Source organism: Gobius niger (assembly GCF_951799975.1).
Source record: "Gobius niger genome assembly, chromosome: 12".
In the NCBI taxonomy this organism is placed as follows: Eukaryota; Metazoa; Chordata; class Actinopteri; order Gobiiformes; family Gobiidae; genus Gobius; species Gobius niger.
In genome coordinates, this window is record NC_136863.1 from 2,506,873 (window position 1) to 2,523,564 (window position 16,692).

Genomic DNA, 16,692 nt, shown 5'->3' on the forward strand with positions numbered 1-16,692 from the left:
TTCACCTGGAGCATAGTGACAGCAGCTAGCCGCGTTTCCAGCCCGTTTCCCCGCAGAATGCCGCCGTTTTCCGCCCGCTAAAAGCCCCGCAGCCCGCCAGCACCCCTCTGTCTCCCCGTCTGATGCCCCAGCTCCCCCGTGGCCCCGACACTTCACCGAAAAAGGCAGAAACTTCATCTTATTCCCGGTCACCGTCGGCCCGGCTAGCCTCCTGCTAGCGCCAGGCTAGGCTAGGCTAACGTTAGCATCAGCTGGGCTCCATCTTCGAACCATCAGCTGAAAAACAGGTGATTTTCATGACTTTTCCACTTTTCCACGTCATGTCTGCCCTTTGACAGCAAACATAAACACATTCCCCACCAGATATAACTTAAATAGTTAAAAACAAGCCCGTTTCTGAGTGTTTTAAACGCGAGTGCTTTGACACATCGTTAGCATTTTCATTCTCAGCATCCATCAGTTTTGGTCATTGTGGAAACACGCTCATGATCTCCTTGTTCAAAGCTTGTCTACTCTTTGTCAGACTTTTTAACAACACCCTCCTCATGTTTAGGACTTATTGTGTTATCTGCTTGCAAATCTGTGGTAGTTTAAAGGAGAAAGCGTGTGACATCTCGTTAGCATTTCTCTCTTGCCTTTTGAATCAGAAGTTGTGATTGTGTGTTTGTTTTCTGCATTTGTGCTTAAATGTGTCATCCAAAGTGTCTGTCACAGTTGTGTTTCCTGGTGACAGAGCTGTGGGGACTGGAATGCCTCGGTTTGATCTGATTAGCTTTCTCTTTCTCCAGTGTGACCAGGGTCAGAGATTGCACCAGGTCATTTGACTTCAGTTTTGGCTCTTGTTTTCTCATTGTCCAGATCTTTCTGTCCTTCTAATATTGATCCTAAATCAAGCTGAAGCATGATACAGGCTTGTCACGACCATCCTCACATTGATTCATTTATTGTTGCATGATATAGTGGCAGGTTATTGTTATGGTGCAATGATTGTTCCCCAGAAGCAACAGCATCTCCACAGAATCCCTGAGGTCTTTGTGTGGCCAAGACACAAACAAGAACTTAAAAATGTGCAAAAGTCCAGTTTTAGTTCTGACTTTCCTCATTTATTTCCACGTTGGGCTCATTTTTGTCCTGGTTTAAGAATGTTGAAACAAATAGCTTAATATGTCACTATGATTACGATACGATACGATATACTTTATTAATCCCGAAGGAAATTCAGTTCATCAGCTGCACAATCAAGTCACACATACAAACATCAGATTTAAAATAACTAGAACAGTGCAGAGAATAAATATGATAATAATTTATAAGTATAAAAATATAGAGGTTCTATAAAAAAACATTTCACTCCCATTTAGCCCCTCCCACCCAAGGATTTGTTATACAGCCTGATCGCTCTGGGCAAGAAGGATCTCCTGAGCCTGTCCTTTGAGCAGGAGAGCGAGAGCAGTGAAGGAGCTCCTCTGCTTCATCACCAGCTCATGCAGGGGGTGGTCTCTGTCGTCCATCACAGAGAGCAGCCTCTCACTGAAGGAGCTCCTCTGCCTCATCACCAGCTCATGCAGGGGGTGGTCTCTGTCGTCCATCACAGAGAGCAGCCTCTCACTGAAGGAGCTCCTCTGCCTCATCACCAGCTCATGCAGGGGGTGGTCTCTGTCGTCCATCACAGAGAGCAGCTTCTCCAGGCCTTTCTGCTTAGTTTGTCCAGTTTCTGAGTGTCCCTCTGTCTGATGTTTCCCCCCAACATACAACACCATAGAAAAGAGCACTGGACACCACTGCCTACTAACAGTTGGAGCACTTTCTTACAGATCTGAAAGACGCAAGCCTCCTCAGGAAGTAGAGTCTGCACTGCATTTTCTGTGTTCACTGACCAGTCCAGCTTCTCATCCACCTGCAGCCCAAGATATTTATAGGAGGTCACCACCTCGATCTCCTCGCCATTGATGGTCACAGGCTGAGGAGATGGGCGACACCTTCTAAAGTCCAGGACCATCTCCTTTGTCTTGGAGGTGTTCAGCTGCTGATTATTGCAATATTCCAAAGCCCAGGGGAAAGAAAGACGGCACCTGGTCCAGATTAGAGCAGAAGTGGAGGAGGAGAGGACTGTGAGAGCAGTCACTGAAGATGTGCCCTAGCATTGCATTCACAAAGAATGTATCAGAGAAGATATATGGAGCCCTTTTGGCAATTCCTTTCAAAAACGGTTTGTCTCCAGTAGAGTTGTTTTGGCTCTTGCTCCAACAATTACCAGCTTGAACCTCAGGGAATCTGTTCAGGAAGACCACGATCATGGCCAGACCGTTCCTCACAGCAGATCTCAATCAACAGAATCAACAGAATCAATCGTAGTTTTTGCTGCGTACGACTGACCTCATACATTGGTCTTCATGAACAGCTCTGGTGGTCTGAGATGGTTGGCACAGATCGGATGAGGGCCAACCAGAGTGCAGACCAGCTGTCCCAGTTTACGAGGGACTGTCTCAGTTCTCTATCCAAAATACATCAGAAGTGATGTCTGAAAGGTAAAAAAGTATTGTCTCAAAGTCAATTTGCAACCCCCACTTCAGTGACCAGTGACTCCCCAGGGGTTCCTGACCCCCACTTTGGGAACCACTGCATTAAGGCAACGGTTCAGGAAAAGCAGTGTTTTTTGGTTTTGTGCATCAAACACAATGTTGTCATTGAGAGCGCACATGGGGGACGACGGATGGAAATTAGCCTAAGAATCAGAATAGTTTTTATTGCCATTGTTTGTAAACAGGTTCACAAACTAGGATTGTTCCTCGGTGAAGACATGCAACTTTAAACGTACAAATATATAACACAGAGGCCACGGTCCGGCTACAATCCGGTGTGGCTTGTTCATTAATCTCTTAACTCCCACCTGAACCGAGCACATTCTCTCCAGTTTGGCTTTACCCCAGTCCAAAAGCTTCTGGAAAAAAGCTGTGAAAATGGCAACAAAACTGAGACGAAAACAATGATGGAAATGTGACAAAAAAGTGAGAAAACATTGACAAAAAAGTGACGAAAAATTGATGAAAAAGTGGCAAAAATGTGATTAAAATTTGACCAAAAAAATAAATAAAAAAAATACAAAAATGTGAAAAAAATTTGAAAAAAAAATGACAAAAATGTGACAAAAAAATTACAAAAAATTGTCAAAAAAATAACCAAAAAATGACAAAAAAAATGACAAAAATGTGACAAAAAGTGACTAAAAATTCATGAAATTGTGGCAAAAATGTCACAAGAAATTGACAAACAATGACGAAAAAATGACAAAAATATGATTAAAATTTGACAAAAAAATAAATTAAAAAAATACAAAAATGTGATAAAAATGTGACAAAAAAATTTACAAAAATTTGTCAAAAAAATTACAAAAAATTGACAAAAATTGACGAAAAATGTGATTAAAATTTGACAAAGAAATTTGACAAAAAATTGACAAAAATTTGACAAAAAAATTACAAAAATGTGATAAAAATTTGACAAAAAATTACAAAAAAATGTCAAAGGAATGACGAAAAAATGACAAAAATGTGACCATAAAATGACAAAAAAGTTACAAAAATGAGTTGAATCCCCAACAAAAAAAAGATGGAGAAAAAATGTGATCACGTGAGGAAAAAGATCCTCTCGGTTCAGGCGGGAGTTAAGAGGTTAACATGCACCGTCCCAACCAAAACAAACCAATAAACACCGCGCTCTGAAACCGGGATAAATAAACCATGGGGTCTTCTCTCTGACAGATCCACAGTCTTGTTCTTCAGCCATGATGGACTCCACCACATCGTAAAGCGTGTTATTCCTCCACACAAACGTCTTCTGGAATCATGTTGAATTATGCAGAAGCGCCAAGTTCTCCTCTTGAATCTTCTCTGAAAACATTACGCCCGCTCCGTTCTCTGTGAGATCTTAAGTCGCTGCCGCCTGATCCTTTGGTCAAACCTGGATCGGAGGCGGACGGTCCAGGGACGGTCCAGGGACTCCAGGTTAATCCCACACTCTCCAGCCTTTTATCCAAACGCTGTGTCCTCCTCCGCAGAGGCATTGTGGAGTCATGACATGGAGATCCTCCTCTGTGAATCCCAAACCGCCTGGACCTAATCTCTATTTGCCTTTTATTTTGTTTCCTAAATCTGTGTGAATTATGAGATTAGGGTCGTATTCAAACTGCCCTCTGGATTTTCATAGAGATTCCTTGCTTTGCCTGTGTTGCAGAATGATCGAGCGGAGCGTCTACATCGTCCAGGGCGAGGTGGGGCTGGTGGTGGGAGCCATCAAAAGGAACTCGCGGTGGAACACTCACACTCCTCTGGTAAGACCTCACGCAGACGCATCACAGGAAGGAAGGGTTTCTCACTTTTATCATTGAATTAGGGATTAACCGGTTTCACCAAGGACACGGTGGGTTAACCGGAACAATTTTAGAAGCCGCGGTTACCGCTGAATTGTGGTGTAACGCAAGGTTTGAAGAATCTATCGTAGCTGCCTAAACCCAATGTTAATAAACAAGTATATATCATACACTGACCTCATTCAGTTTGACCTCGGAAGTTGAAATTAATGTGAATCGTGTAGATCTGCAATAAAAAAAACAGCCGCCCGCATCCACCGGCTGACTGTAGGCTCGTCTACTCGCTAACCCCGCTGACAGACGCACCACTGAGGGCGATGAACCGCATCAGACATCGCGCTGACGCTGAGGTGAAAGTTAGACCGCTTTATATTACGATAAGTGAACTTTTACTGCTTTTACTTCGTAGCTAGCGGAGCGGCTAATGCATCAGCACAACAAAGTTACGCCGACACAGCAGCACAACTGTGACCGAGACCGAGCACAAAACTAATCCAAGTTTTGTGATGCCTGTAGATTTCATACGTAACAACAGCCGCGTGAAACATGAGAGCATCTACAAGCTAACCTGTAAAGCTAACGGATAGCTACATTTACTGTGAGGCTAAATCCTATGGCTAAATTGACCGGGCAGGTGCCTGTGGTTCTGTGCGCGCTCTGGACTCGTTTGATGCGCGGTTGTGGTCAGCGAGGAGAGGGCTGACCTCTCCAGGTGGACCGTGTAGCTACAGTTTCCCCTTGAACAGACAGAAGCGTGAGTGCACACATCTGCTCTAGGGCCCGATATATCGGGCAATGAAAAGACCGATATCTCCAGAACCGAAAGGGACTTTTTTACATTGGAAAGAGTTCAGAGTTTTAAAGCAGAACTAAGTAACCTCCTCTCCGTAGTCCCTCTGGGGGTAATACAGGTGTTAATGGGATGAATGGGGGGGGTCTTTCATCTCCCTCTGGTGTCTCTGACCAGAAAACCACAAGTTTCACGGTGTTCTCCTGTAGGAAACATGCACACGTTGAGAATGTAGATGCTCTGATGAGGCTTCGTTCATGTTAAGGGCGTTAGATTCACTAAAGCTCGGCTGCCGCTGGGGTCTGTTGTTAAATCTGGCTCTTGTTCTTCTAAAGTACTGACCCGTTTGTGTCTCCGTCAGGACGAAGAGCAGGACCCGCTCCTCAACAGCTTCGCTCAGCTCAAAGACGTCCTCAACAACATCAAAGGTGCGTCCATTTAAACACTCGGATCACCTCGTCATCACTGCTGCTGCTGCTGTGATTCCTGCTGATGCTGGCTTTGTTTTATGGTGGATTCTGTTTTACTGCTTTGATGCCTTCGTTTAGCCATTAGAGTGGAAGCAGATCTTTGAAGAGTCGAATGAAGTGAGGTGACAGGACTTTGATTGTTTTTGTGTAATTCGCCTCATGCCTTGGGTTTGGCGTCTCTTTACAACTTGTGCTGTTGGTTTTGTTCAAGGTTGATGTAAAGAAACTTCTTAAATCTCTAAATATTTGTGCTCGGTGTCGTCTAAAGCAGGGGTAGTTTGCAGGTTTTCTTGGTGAAGCCGATTTTCTTTATTGTCAAAGGACCAAGGGCCAAACCCGACAGTTTTAGCCAAAAGTAAAGCACCATTTTCTACCATAGCCAGTGCTGTGCATCATTTATGACCTTATTTGGTGTTTCCTGTTTGGAAAGTTTGAAGTCATTGACAGAGTTTCTCACATTTTTACAGTACTTAACCCCCTGCCTTAAACAAGCACATCTTCTCCAGTTCAGCTTTACCTGAATCTAAAAGCTTCTCAACTGGAGCTGACAGCCTATAGGTGTAACGCCTCATTTAACCTCTTAACTCCCACCTGAACGGATCCCATTTTCTCCAGTTTGGCTTTACCCCAATCAAAAAGCTTCTTAGGAAAAAAGCACCAAAACAGCCACAAAAAATGAGAAGAAAACAAGGATGTAAATGCGACAAACGTGACACAAAACTTAACCAAAAATGTGACAAAAATTCAACAAAAATTCAACAAAAATGTGACAAAAATGTGACAAAAATTCAACAAAAATGTGACAAAAATGTGACAAAAATTCAACAAAAAGTGACACAAATGTGACACAAATGTTTTTTTTTATTACTTTATTGTGCCATAAGTTTCATTTTTACAATTTACACAATTAGCGTGTCAGAATTAACACACATGTTTTTTGTTTTGTTTTTTACACCCAGTGCATAGACAGCAAATAAATGGTAGCAATTATAATAATTATAAAAAATAAAAATATAAGTAACAATAATAGTACTAATATTAATAATAATTATTAATATTATTAAATGTGACACAAATGTGACAAAAAATCAACAAAAAGTGACAAAATGTGACAAAAGTTCAACAAAAATTTGACAAAAAGTGACAAAAAACTCAACCAAAATGTGACAAAAATTCAACAAAAAGTGACACAAATGTGACACAAATGTGACACAAATGTGACAAAAATGTGACAAAAAATCAACAAAAATTCAACAAAAATGTGACAAAAAATCTCAACCAAAAATCTCAACCAAAAATTCAACAAAAATTCAACAAAAATTCAACAAAAATTCAACAAAAATTCAACAAAAATTCAACAAAACGAAAGGAAAAAAAAACATACTAAAGGTGACACAACACAGCAACAACGTGAGGAAAAAGATCAGTTTTGTGGGTCTTAGCTTTCAAATGAGGTGTTACACAGGCCTATATAACGGCCAAAGAGGACAGAATGCATTTGGTTCAGGCGGGTGGGAAGAGGTTAAGATTAAACTCTAAAAAGTACTTCTGATTTGTATAATGATATTCCTCAAAATCATCTTGAGGGCCAAAGGTTCTGTGCGTTCGATGTTGCCTACCCCTGGTCTAAAGGAACTCACTGTCCACACGGAGTTTTAAACAATATGATTTTTCACTGGGGTCTCTCCCCCAGCTCTGGAGCCTGTTCCTGGGCAGCAGCAGCCCCCTCTCTCCCCCCCTCTCTCCCCCCGCTCTCCCCCCTCTCTCCCCCCTCTCCCCCCCCCCCCTCTCTGCTCCTCTGGGACTCTGAGGAGATGGACAGGCGCTTCTGTCTCGACTCAATCTGTGCGAAAACCAAACAAACCCGGCGCTTTAGGATGGAAGAACGCCGCTGTGTGAACATGTTTTATTCATGAATTAGCCCTCGGTAAAGTCCCGGCTCAGTCCGGGTTCAGTCCAGAGCCTGATCCCGGGATAGACCTGCTTTCTGACGAGGTTTAAGATGAATTTAGTGTCGATGCTACGAGAAAACGGGCTGCGCCGAGAAGCGGAGACGGCTCTGTGTGTTTGATTCTCAGAAACTAAAAACAGAAAGGGTTTGTTTATTTGTAATTAAGATCCTCAGGAGGCTTTTCTTCTCGTTATTATTAGTTTGTAGCAGCGTCTCGTCCAGATAAATAAATATCTCTGATTACACGGCAGGCAGAGAGTCACAGCATCAGGTTAAAAACATCAGGAGGCGTCAGGAGCAGAACTTTCACTGGAGGAAAGGTCTGGTTTCATGACGGCAGATATAGATTTTGAACGCGCTTGTCTTTAGTATAAATACGTTTTAGTTTCATTTCTCTGGTGTTGTTTCCTGATTCTAATCGCTGAGATAGAAACCAAACAAACAAACAAACACGGATGTTTCCTTGAATACAACCTACCTCTCACTGTACTTGATGTTTCCTTAAACTATTTATTGATTTGTGCAAGACATCGCTAAACCCTAACGGGCGAGAGAGGAAGAACAGCAGCCTCCGGAGAATTCACGGGGAAGTTGCTTCACTCGCGTCCAGAGAGACTATTTAGTTAGAAATTATAAACCACCTGAATGTGTAGCCCTTATCTCTCATGTCCCAATAAGGCTGTGACGTCAGTAAGGAGGGGGCGGAGTCATGTTTTTGCCTGGAATCATGGGGAGAGAGCTGGCCGGATCCCTCATCTTCATGCATGACAACGCACCATGTCCTGCTGTAAGAATGCCTCTGCATCACTGGCTGCTATCGGTATAAAAGAAGAGGAACTCATGATGTGGACCCCCTCCTCCCCTGAACTCAGCCCTATTGAGAACCTTTGGAGCAACAAGCAAAACATCTATGAGGGTGTGAGGCAGTTTTCATCCAAACAGCAGCTCTGGGGCTATTCTGACAAGCAGAAACTGTCCAAAAACTCACAAGTTTAGCCTCTTACCACCCGCCTAAACCAAATGCATTCTGTCGTCTTTTGGCTGTGTAACACCTCATTTGAAAGCTAAGACCCACAAAACAGACCTTTTTCCTCGCGTTGTTGTTGCTGTGTCACCTTTTGTATGTTTTTTTTTTTTTTTTTTGTGACATTTTTGTTGAATTTTTGTCACATTTTTGTTGAATTTTTGTCAAATTTTTGTTGCATTTTTGTCACTTTTTTTGTTGAATTTTTGTTGAATTTTTGTTGAATTTTTGTCACATTTTTGTTGCATTTTTGTCACATTTTTGTTGCATTTTTGTCACTTTTTTGTTGAATTTTTGTCACTTTTTTGTTGCATTTTTGTCACTTTTTTGTTGCATTTTTGTCACTTTTTTGTTGAATTTTTGTCACATTTTTGTTGCATTTTTGTCACTTTTTTGTTGCATTTTTGTCACTTTTTTGTTGAATTTTTGTTGAATTTTTGTCACATTTTTGTTGAATTTTTGTCACTTTTTTGGTGCTTTTTTCCCTAGAATCTTTTTGATTAGGGTAAAGCCAAACTGGAGAAAATGGGATCCGTTGAGGTGGGAGTTAAGAGGTTAATGTATTTAAGAATCTGCTCTCGGCGCGTGTGGAAGTGTATGGAAGTGTATGGAGCAGCAGTATGTGTGTGGGCGCTGAAGGGAACAGCTGTGCCTCAGTGAAAGCTCTCAGTAACTCACGACTACAACAACAACAAGAATCCACCGCCAGCCTGGGACTGATGAAGCCATTCTCAACCCTCCTGTTCACCCTCACTGCAATCGTTACACTTTTATTCGTTTTATAGACTCTTTATCGTCTCGTAGAGCATTTGACCCGTCCTTCAGAGTCTCAGGGAGGCTGAAACTGAATATATCTGGTTCCACTAACACCTGAACACAATTTAGTTTTGAGGTTGTACAATGACGGTTAACCTCTTAACTCCCACCTGAACGGATCCCATTTTCTCCAGTTTGGCTTTACCCTAATCAAAAAGCTTCTTGGGAAAAAGCACCAAAACAGCCACAAAAAAATGAGAAAACACAAGGATGTAAACGCTAGAAAAAAGTGACAAAAATTCAATAAAAAAGTGACAAAAAAAAGAAAGAAAAATGTGACAAAAATTCAACAAAATGTGACAAAAATTCAACAAAAAAGTGAATAAAATTCAACAAAAAAGTAACAAAAAATCAACCAAAAAGTGACAAAAAATCAACCAAAAAGTGACAAAAATGTGACAAAAAATCAACAAAAAAGTGACAAAAATTCTACAAAAAAAATTACAAAAATTCAACAAAAATGTGACACAAATTCAACAAAAAACATGACAAAAAATCAACCAAAAAGTGACAAAAATTCAACAAAAAAGTGACAAAAATTCAACAAAAAAGTGACAAAAAAATCAACAAAAAAGTGACAAAAATTCAACCAAAAAATGACAAAAAATCAACCAAAAAGTGACAAAAATTCAACAAAAATGTGACTAAAAATCAACAAAAAAGTGACAAAAAATCAACAAAAAAGTGACAGAAAATCAACAAAAAAGTGACAAAAAATCAACAAAAAAGTGACAAAAATTCAACAAAAAAGTGACAAAAATTCAACCAAAAAGTGACAAAAATTCAACAAAAAAGTGACAAAAATTCAACAAAAAGTGACAAAAATTCAACAAAAAAGTGACAAAAAATCAACCAAAAAGTGACAAAAATTCAACCAAAAAGTGACAAAAATTCAACAAAAAAGTGACAAAAAATCAACCAAAAAGTGACAAAAATTCAACAAAAATTCAACAAAAATTCAACAAAAATTCAACAAAAATTCAACAAAAATTCAACAAAAATTCAACAAAAATTCAACAAAAATTCAACAAAAATTCAACAAAAATTCAACAAAAAAATCAACAAAAATGTGACAAAAAATCAACAAAAAAATGACAAAAATTCAACAAAAATGTGACCAAAAAAAAAAAATTAACATAAAAAAGGGGACACAACAAAGCAACAACGCGAGGAAAAAGATCAGTTTTGTGGGTCTTAGCTTTCAAATGAGGTGTTACACAGACTTATATAATGGCCAAAGAGGACAGAATGCATTTGGTTCAGGCGGGTGGTAAGAGGTTAAAAGACTTCCTCAGTTATAACAAAACCTAATAACTCTGACTCTGTTCATAAACCACCACGACTGCATAGTTCCCGTGAACCTGCTCCACATTCACACGGGCACAGTGGGTGAAGTGTCTTGCCCAAAGACAAACCTCCGGGATTTGAACCTCGGACCTGAAACATCACATCTCGCTCCACTCATTGTTGACACATGACTCTACCTTCACCAAACCTCGGTGGAGCTGACCGCGGTGAACAGATGCAGAGCCATGACCTCAGCGTTCAGGAATCTCTCTCCAGTTTGATCACAGCGAGACCAGACGGAACCAGCACAACAGCCAGTCCAGCAGCGGCAAAGTACTCTCATTACACAAGTCAAAGTACTGATACTACAGGGATCTGACCAGTAGTGTAGTTTGGCTTAACCCTAATCAAAAAGCTTCTTGGGACAAAAGCACCAAAACAGCCACAAAAAATGAGAAAACACAAGGATGTAAACGCAGCAAAAAAGTGACAAAAATTCAACAAAAAAGTGACAAAAATTCAACAAAAAAGTGACAAAAATTCAACAAAAAAGTGACAAAAATTCAACAAAAAAGTGACAAAAATTAAACAAAAAAGTGACAAAAATTAAACAAAAAAGTGACAAAAATCAAACAAAAAAGTGACAAAAATTCAACAAAAAAGTGACAAAAATTCAACAAAAAAGTGACAAAAATTCAACAAAAAAGTGACAAAAATTCAACAAAAAAGTGACAAAAATTCAACAAAAATGTGACAAAAATTCAACAAAAATGTGACAAAAATTCAACAAAAAAGTGACAAAAATTCAACAAAAATGTGACAAAAATTCAACAAAAAAGTGACAAAAATTCAACAAAAAAGTGACAAAAATTCAACAAAAAAGTGACAAAAATTCAACAAAAATGTGACAAAAATTCAACAAAAAAGTGACAAAAATTCAACAAAAATGTGACAAAAATTCAACAAAAATGTGACAAAAATTCAACAAAAAAGTGACAAAAATTCAACAAAAAAGTGACAAAAATTCAACAAAAATGTGACAAAAATTCAACAAAAAAGTGACAAAAATTCAACAAAAAAGTGACAAAAATTCAACAAAAATTCAACAAAAACTCAATAAAAATATGACAGAAATTCAACAAAAATGTGACAAAAATTCAACAAAAATGTGACAAAAATTCAACAAAAATGTGACAAAAATTCAACAAAAATGTGACAAAAATTCAACAAAAATGTGACCAAACAAAACATAAAGGTGACACACCACAGCAACAACGTGAGGAAAAAGATCAGTTTTGTGGGTCTTAGTTTTCAAATGAGGTGTTACACAGACCTATATAATGGCCAAGGAGGTCAGATACTACAGGGATCTGACCAGCAGTGTAGTATAGTGATAGTTATCGACAAACAGATTACACCACAAGAGGCACTGGCAGAAGTGTCATCATTGTTGTAATTTATTTTTAAATCAACAGCACGTGTCTGCACATACGTGGCCCACCTCAACTTTCTGCGTTCAGACCATAGACTGTACATTAATGGACGTCTCCTCCTCACTCCTCCCCGTTTACCATAATGACCACGGTCGAGGGGGAAGTCATAGCGGATTTACAGACTCCTCCTCCCCAGCTCTGACGAAGCATGTTCCTAAAAAGGGCATAAGGGCGGGATCTTCACCCGACTGGCATCCGCACAGTAATCTTCACTTTACTGTGCGGATGCCAAACTACTCCTGGTATTATTACGCCTTACAATATAGTTCCCCCTTTTATCCGCTTAGAAAATCCACATTGTTTAATTGTGTGTAATTATACTTTGTAGTGGAACACTTCACGTAACCATATTTAAATAGGGAAAACGTGGAAGAGCTTGGTAGCTTCTATCTTGACCTGTTTTGGAGCTATAGAGGAGAGAGGGAGAGGCTAAATGCTAACGCCGTCTGCGCTGTGTTTACGTGACTGAAGATCAGACAGGTCCTAAAGAACTCGTCACAGCTCAGGTAAGAACATATCTCAGTATGTAAAAACGGTGGCCTGTTCCTTTAAGCTTTGGTTTAGTGAAGTTGTATATTTTTTAAAGATATTTGGAAGATTAATATTAGTCTCTTCAATGACAGCTCACAACGCCATATTGTTTATGGCAGCGAACCCCTCAAGGCGCAATGCTTTATGGTATTGCACAAGTAGTGAGTAATGCCGGCCCCACAGATGTAAACAAGTCACAAGTCATGGAGGTTTAGCTTCATTGTGAACCGGAGCTGCAGCAGCTCTGGGACTTTTACAAAGACACATCAGTGTTTCTTTAACACCCAGGATTAAAAGCGGCGACAGGAAAACTTATTTCAGAGGCTGAATCTGCACTGGGTGTTTGGGCCTCGAGGACACCTGTTGTAGCATTAGCACCGGAGAAAGCTAATGCTAAGCTAAACCTCCGGTCCTCACGAGAAAACGAGAAATATGCACAAATAAAGTCAATAAAGAACAATGATCACACACTGAGCTGGGCTGATGTTGTAGTTTAATACTCACATCATCTAGAATTAGCTCCGGGAGAAAACCAGCTTGTTAGCTCAGTTAGCTCAGTTAGCTCAGTTAGCTCGCATTGAGCTCCGGTTTTCTCCCATGACAACAAGCATTATGCACTAACGACATAGAGCAGCCTTAAAGACGATCACACACTGAGCCGCCTTCACACATCTGTGGTTTATTGCAGACTTTTAATCAACAATGAACTATAGCAGGTGTATTTCAGGCAACAGCTACTTCCAAGATGGACGAACAGACTCTGAGCTGACGCGCGGCCAGAGTGTCTGACTTTAGTAAAGCACAAGCGTCCAACTACGGGCTTGAGGCGCGTTGTTGACGCCCACACTGCAAAAAGTAATTAACTAGATCAGGATAAACATCTCAATTTGAGCATAATAATCCAAATGTTAGCTGTTTTGACTAGTTAAGAAGTTCTTGAGCATTTGACCGAGATCATTTCACTTGTTCTGAGATGTTTCTGACTCGCTTCGATACATTTCGTCCTTATTTCAGGTCATTTTCTTTGCCAATGGGGAAAGAAAATTGGTCTTGTCTCATTGGCAATTTTACTTTCTTATATCAAGCGAGATTTACTTTAGAACTGGTCTGAAATGTCCTCAAACAAGCAAAGCAAACTGGGTCAGATCAGGAAAAATGTCTAAATGAGTGAAAACCGACAAAACAAGAAACATTTCCCCAATTCACGTCATTTAAGGGAATGCGCGTTTGGTGTGGACGCAGCATTAGTTGACAGTCCAGCACGTCCCAAAGATTCTCACTGGGGTTAAGATCTGGACTCGTCTCATGCTCCCTGATCCACTCTTGTACAATGTGAGTCCCATGAATCCTGGCATTGTCATCCTGGAACAAGCCTGTGCTATCGATGGAGTAACCTGGTCATTCAGGATGGTCTTTGAGCTCATACTGTTGCTGAACCTGCTGCTGATAGAGGAGGGTTATTCATTTTTCTCAATATCGCCCAAAGGCTGAACAGGATTTGCGATGTTGGCATTAAAATGATTGTATTCGAAGCATTACATTTGTTTTGCTGCAAAGGCCAATTCTCACAAAGCTCCATATTTTCTCTCAGAGCTTTCCCTGTGTGTCCCGTACAGACAGCGACAGGTGCTCCCCTCTCTCCCCCCTCTCTCTCCCCCCTCCCCTCTCCCTCTCTCTCTCCCCCTCCGGACGTGTGTATTCTCTCGCCCTCTCCGTCTGTCAGAGAGATGGATGGATGGCTCTGGGAACGGAAGCTTTTCACGTCCATTTCCTCTGGATGTTCTGCCCGGTCCACGCCGCGTTATCGCCGCATTTCCATCGCATTTCCAACCGGCCCGGGCGCCGCCGCACGTGTCCAAACGCGTCACGGCCGGACACTTCGGACTCCGGGAAAAACAGGGAAACTAAAGAAATACATTCACGGACAGAGGAACAGTGAAAAACAGGCCAAACTCTCCCTTTATGAAGTTTATTCTCTGAGATTTATCCAGGAAGTGACTCCAACATGTCTTTCCCCACACTTATTCATTCACAAATACTGACATGTTTGGTATCCACGTGTAGCACGAAAGGCTGTGGCCGAGATGACGCTGTGATCCAAATATGGGCATTTCCTTTGTGGGAGACAGCAGCGGCTAAAGACGGGACACATATACACAGGGCGCATGTGGAGACAAAGGGACTAAACTTTAGGGCCTTTTTCTTTACACACTTTAAAAACATCTGCACTTGGAACATATCGTAGAGTGGAACATATCATTTTGAAATTTCAACCAGAAAGTGACAAAAATTCAACAAAAAAGTGACAAAAATTCAACAAAAAAGTGACAAAAATTCAACAAAAAAGTGACAAAAACTCAATAAAAAAGTGACAAAAACTCAATAAAAATATGACAAAAATTCAACAAAAAAGTGACAAAAATTCAACAAAAAAGTGACAAAAATTCAACAAAAAAGTGACAAAAATTCAACAAAAAAGTGACAAAAATTCAACAAAAAAGTGACAAAAATTCAACAAAAAAGTGACAAAAATTCAACAAAAAGTGACAAAAATTCAACAAAAAAGTGACAAAAATTCAACAAAAAAGTGACAAAAATTCAACAAAAAAGTGACAAAAATTCAACAAAAAAGTGACAAAAATTCAACAAAAAAGTGACAAAAATTCAACAAAAAGTGACAAAAATTCAACAAAAATGTGACAAAAATTCAACAAAAATGTGACCAAAATTCAACAAAAATTTGACCAAAATTCAACAAAAAAGTGACCAAAATTCAACAAAAAAGTGACAAAAATTCAACAAAAAAGGGACAAAAATTCAACCAGAAAGTTACAAAAATTCAACAAAAAAGTGACAAAAATTCAACAAAAAGTGACAAAAATTCAACAAAAAAGTGACAAAAATTCAACCAGAAAGTGACAAAAATTCAACAAAAAAGTGACAAAAATTCAACAAAAATGTGACAAAAATTCAACAAAAATATGACAAAAATTCAACAAAAATGTGACAAAAATTCAACAAAAATGTGACACAAATTCAACAAAAATGTGACACAAATTCAACAAAAATGTGACCAAACAAAACATAAAGGTGACACAACACAACTTGGAACATATCGTATAGTGGAACATATCATTTTGAAATGGTTTAGTGAAATGTCGCAATAATATCGTTATCGCACAACGGTATCGCATGTCGTGATCAATATCTAGCCTGGCTAACGACACAGGTGATATTTAGTAGGGCCGGGACAAAATAGCGAAGCGGATTTGAAGCAATACTTTGTCCTGCAATGCCATCGATACTTTTTCAAGTATCTCAATACATTCAATACTTGTGTTTGGAGGCATTTTTAACCAGCACTCCTTTGTTTTCCAGTAACAGCACTTTATTACATTTTATAATAATACACTTTTCGATCTTAAAGGGGTGGTATTCTGCAAAATGGACTTTTTCAAGCTTTCCATCATGTTATTCTGTCATTCCCTCATTAAAAACATGCCTGAAGTGTTGCCTTGGCACATTCACGTATTTCTGAGTAATCTGTAAAAACTCTGATGGCGGCCATTTTAGGGATAGCTTTGCCTGAGTCCTCCTAGGAACGCCCCCACCTCCTGGAGACGCCTCCGAGCTTTGGTCACCAGCCGAGTAACCAACCACTGCTCCTCAGCAGAACCCCCTCCCCACTGATGCCACAGACAGCGTGTGGAGGGGGCGTGTCTAAAGGCTCAGAGGTTCTTAACCCCTTAACTCCCGCCTGAACCGAGCACAATTTCTCCAGTTTGGCTTTACCCCAATCCAAAAGCTTCTGGAAAAAAGGTGTGAAAATAGCAACAAAACTGAGACGAAAACAAGGATGAAAATGTGACAAAAGTGAGAAAAAATGGACGAAAAAACGACAAAAATTGACAAAAAAGTGAGAAAAAAATGACGAATAATTGAGAAAAAATGGACGAAAAAG

The 16,692-nt window shown here is 40.0% G+C and overlaps 1 protein-coding gene across 1 annotated transcript in view; it reads left to right on the forward strand.

The window, feature by feature from the left end:
* The window catches only part of gbf1 (golgi brefeldin A resistant guanine nucleotide exchange factor 1), a 115,337-nt gene continuing 98,645 nt past the window's right edge, over positions 1 to 16,692 (forward strand). Inside the window, exons 1-3 of the mRNA XM_079568423.1 lie at positions 1 to 287; positions 4,234 to 4,330; positions 5,521 to 5,587. Of these exons, the coding sequence (XP_079424549.1) occupies positions 4,235 to 4,330; positions 5,521 to 5,587 (163 nt within the window). The 5' untranslated portion in view covers positions 1 to 287; position 4,234. The remainder of the gene's footprint in view (positions 288 to 4,233; positions 4,331 to 5,520; positions 5,588 to 16,692) is intronic.